We start from the raw sequence: 2,847 nt of genomic DNA, 5'->3' as shown, positions 1-2,847 counted from the left end.
TGCTGGGCCAGCTTTTCTCAGCCAGCTATAGGAGCAATTGCCTGCATGGGGGCATGTCTGGTGGTCTTCTTTTCTTTAAGGAAGTCATTGAGTTTTCCAGTTAATTCCGTGCGGGCTCTCATTATGCATTCACTCTGTAGTCTCTAACAGAAGACTGTACTAGACTTAGCGCCTTCACAGACTTGCACCTTCCTTCCCTCCCTCTGGACTCACGCATCCCTCTGTCTAAAAGGAAGGGGTTGCCCTAGGTGGTTCCTAAGGTGACTGAAGAGGAAAGCGCTCACAAAGCTCTGAGGAGAGTGAATAAAACTTAGGTAACCAACAGTACGGAGAGAGTGACGAGCGGCGGTTGAGTCCTGGCCCCACTGCTGCCAGTCCTGAGCTCCTCTTCCCTGTCAGGACAGGGACACCAGAGGAACTGGTGGTTCCTAAGCCAGTGGTTTGCAGCCCCAGGATAGAGCAGACACATTGTGGCTATCGTGGTCCTTCAGGACAAGGGTGGGAAAACGGAAACGTCCCTTGTTCTTTACTCTTTCAGTTCACCGAAGGAGCAGTAGCTGGGTCCCAGGCCTCGCACGGTGCAGTCTGTGCTGTCGCTGTCGCACTTGCCACAGTGACATTCAGTGGCTACGGGGTATGTGTAGAGGGAGTCTGCGTGGTGAGCACAGCCAGGCAGCCTTATGGTCTCATACACCAGCTCCTTGAAGGTGCATATTTTCTGGGTGTTGGGTCTGACTGGGTCCTTATACACCAGATCCTGAGGAGTTCGGGAAAGGGAGGATTAGGATATACTGATCTGAAGCTTCTGTTCAGGCTAGTCAAAATGAGACTGTAATTTAATACTGCATGATTTCACATTTACCCATCAAAACCCACAGAGCCTCATAGACCACCTAGGAAGTCTGATTCGTTTCCTAATTCTTCTGGAACATTTCTTAATTGTTCTGGAAGTCTTGCAGAAAATATAAGTCATTTCTTTCCTAATCCCCATGGGCACATCAGAACATTAATTATTTGTCAAAATGTGAAGGAACTTTGAAATTGAATATAGAGGAATGATGGAATGAGACATAATAACTTTAGAAATTTAGCTGCCTTTTCATACCATATGAATGACAACTTAAATTACAAATATTACAGCTTAACTCTCAGGAAAGAAGTATACTGTTTGCATTTATAAAATAGTGAAACAACATATGAATATTAATGCTTACTGTGTTTATGAACACCCTTGTAAGAGGCAGATCATTTCATTGCTTGGCAGACAACTTTTCCCTTTTAAATGCTGTTTATGTTGTAGAGTATTAGAGTACAAAGGATGTGTACTCTACCTATAAGATTTTTTGAAATCAAAAATTGTTCATTCTAGAACTTTCCAGCAGAAAATTTATTTGTGCTGAGGGGAGAACATGAGGCTGCTGCTCATTCTGTTTCTGTGGCATGCTGCCTAATCAATAGTTCTGGAAAGGGTCAATAAACAGTATAGTCAATAGAGTTTGATTGAACTTTTCATCATTGAATAAAGTGTATCTCATGAGAAAGTTCTGCTTTGCTCAGTCTATGGTATGAAATTCTACATGAATAACAGGGGAAAATGGGCTGAAAAAAAAGGCAAGTGAGAACTGTCTCTTTACTTGTGTTAATGCAAAGAAATGGCGTGAATTCAGATTAGTGACTTAATGCCTTTGAATCTCCCATCTCTCAATGGCTTAAAAAAGGGGGGGGTTATGTTTGTGAGTTTAAAAAGTCTGACAGGGTTGATGGTGTTCATGGGTTACTTGTAGGCAGGATGTGCAAGCAGATCTCATGACAATTTTTATAAGGTATTGTTTGTGTCTTCAAGTGACATGAATACTTGTTTGGAATCATCTCAAGACCCTAATTATGAAAATTGCCTTTAAGGAAATATTGTTGTTCCTTTATGATTATATATATATAATCCCTATTTATAGCTCTACATATAAAATATGAAAATATGGCATAGAAATATGTTATTTTTAGAAATAGAGTCAGTGTATACCACCCAGTTTATCTCATTCTAAGGTTTCCTAAGTTCACCCAAATAACTGGCATCCTAATTATTAGCCCCATTCACAACACAGATACTATTGATTGGGGAACTTGTGGCTATTGCCCAGGAAATTAAAATACTGCTAATGTGCAGGTTTCTCCGGCTCGCCTCATACCCCTCCCCAGCAGAGCACAAGACCTACCCTTGTGTAGCAGTATCCTGCACACCAAGTGGTGTTGATGCTGATGCAGAAACGACACTCTTCTTTCTCTACTGCAATGGTGATGTTGGTCAACTCACAGCCCTGGCAGCAGATTGCTCGCCAGCACCAGAATAGAATGCAGAACCGGATCGACTTCATCCTGGCCTGGGAAGTGAGCAGCTAGGTCCTGTTAGCAATAGAGAAATCCAATAATTAAAATCGATGTGAAAATTGAGAAACAGCCCACTCATCTTTCTCAAACATTCTGCTTGAGCAGGAATTTTTAATAGTTTTGCTTTCTAGACCATTATTCCTATTATTTCTCTGGAGTTTTTTTGGGGGGGGGGTTGTGGGTGAGATAGGTAAAAGTAGAAACATATAGATCAAAACTTCAATATGATGATTTAACAATGAAATTATTATTATCTTAAAGTGATTATTCTAATCAGGTAATTGTGTTTCTTATATTTGCTTATATTAATAGTTTTTGAAGATTAGTTTGTTGGAAAGAAAATTTTATATAACAAAACTATTTCTTAATTTTTATCACCATTTAAACATCTGTTTCTGTTTGCCCACATCTATTGACAATGAGTTATATTTCAGAAGCTAGGCAAACTGATCTCTAAGTCGG

The 2,847-nt window shown here is 40.3% G+C and overlaps 1 protein-coding gene across 1 annotated transcript; it reads right to left on the bottom strand.

The window, feature by feature from the left end:
• Nucleotides 1-526: 526 nt before the first annotated feature.
• Fshb (follicle stimulating hormone subunit beta) lies at nucleotides 527-2,372 on the bottom strand. Its single transcript, XM_048443559.2, has 2 exons — nucleotides 2,214-2,372; nucleotides 527-757 (listed from the first exon to the last, which is right to left on the bottom strand). The coding sequence occupies exons 1-2, from the start codon at nucleotides 2,370-2,372 to the stop codon at nucleotides 527-529; spliced, it is 390 nt and encodes a 129-aa protein (XP_048299516.1).
• Nucleotides 2,373-2,847: the final 475 nt, after the last annotated feature.

This window comes from Myodes glareolus, chromosome 10, assembly GCF_982192425.1.
Source record: "Myodes glareolus chromosome 10, mMyoGla1.1, whole genome shotgun sequence".
In the NCBI taxonomy this organism is placed as follows: Eukaryota; Metazoa; Chordata; class Mammalia; order Rodentia; family Cricetidae; genus Myodes; species Myodes glareolus.
Note: the sequence above shows the minus strand (reverse complement) of the source record. Positions and strands in the feature narration are given on the sequence as shown.

What these genes read in the sequence shown, in the direction of transcription:
- Fshb (XM_048443559.2), bottom strand. Translation starts at nt 2,372, where the DNA reads ATGAAGTCGATCCGGTTCTGCATTCTATTCTGGTGCTGGCGAGCAATC. An exon ending in CAGGATACTGCTACACAAGG is followed by an intron (nt 758 to 2,213) that starts GTAGGTCTTGTG and finishes CGAACTCCTCAG; the next exon opens with GATCTGGTGTATAAGGACCC.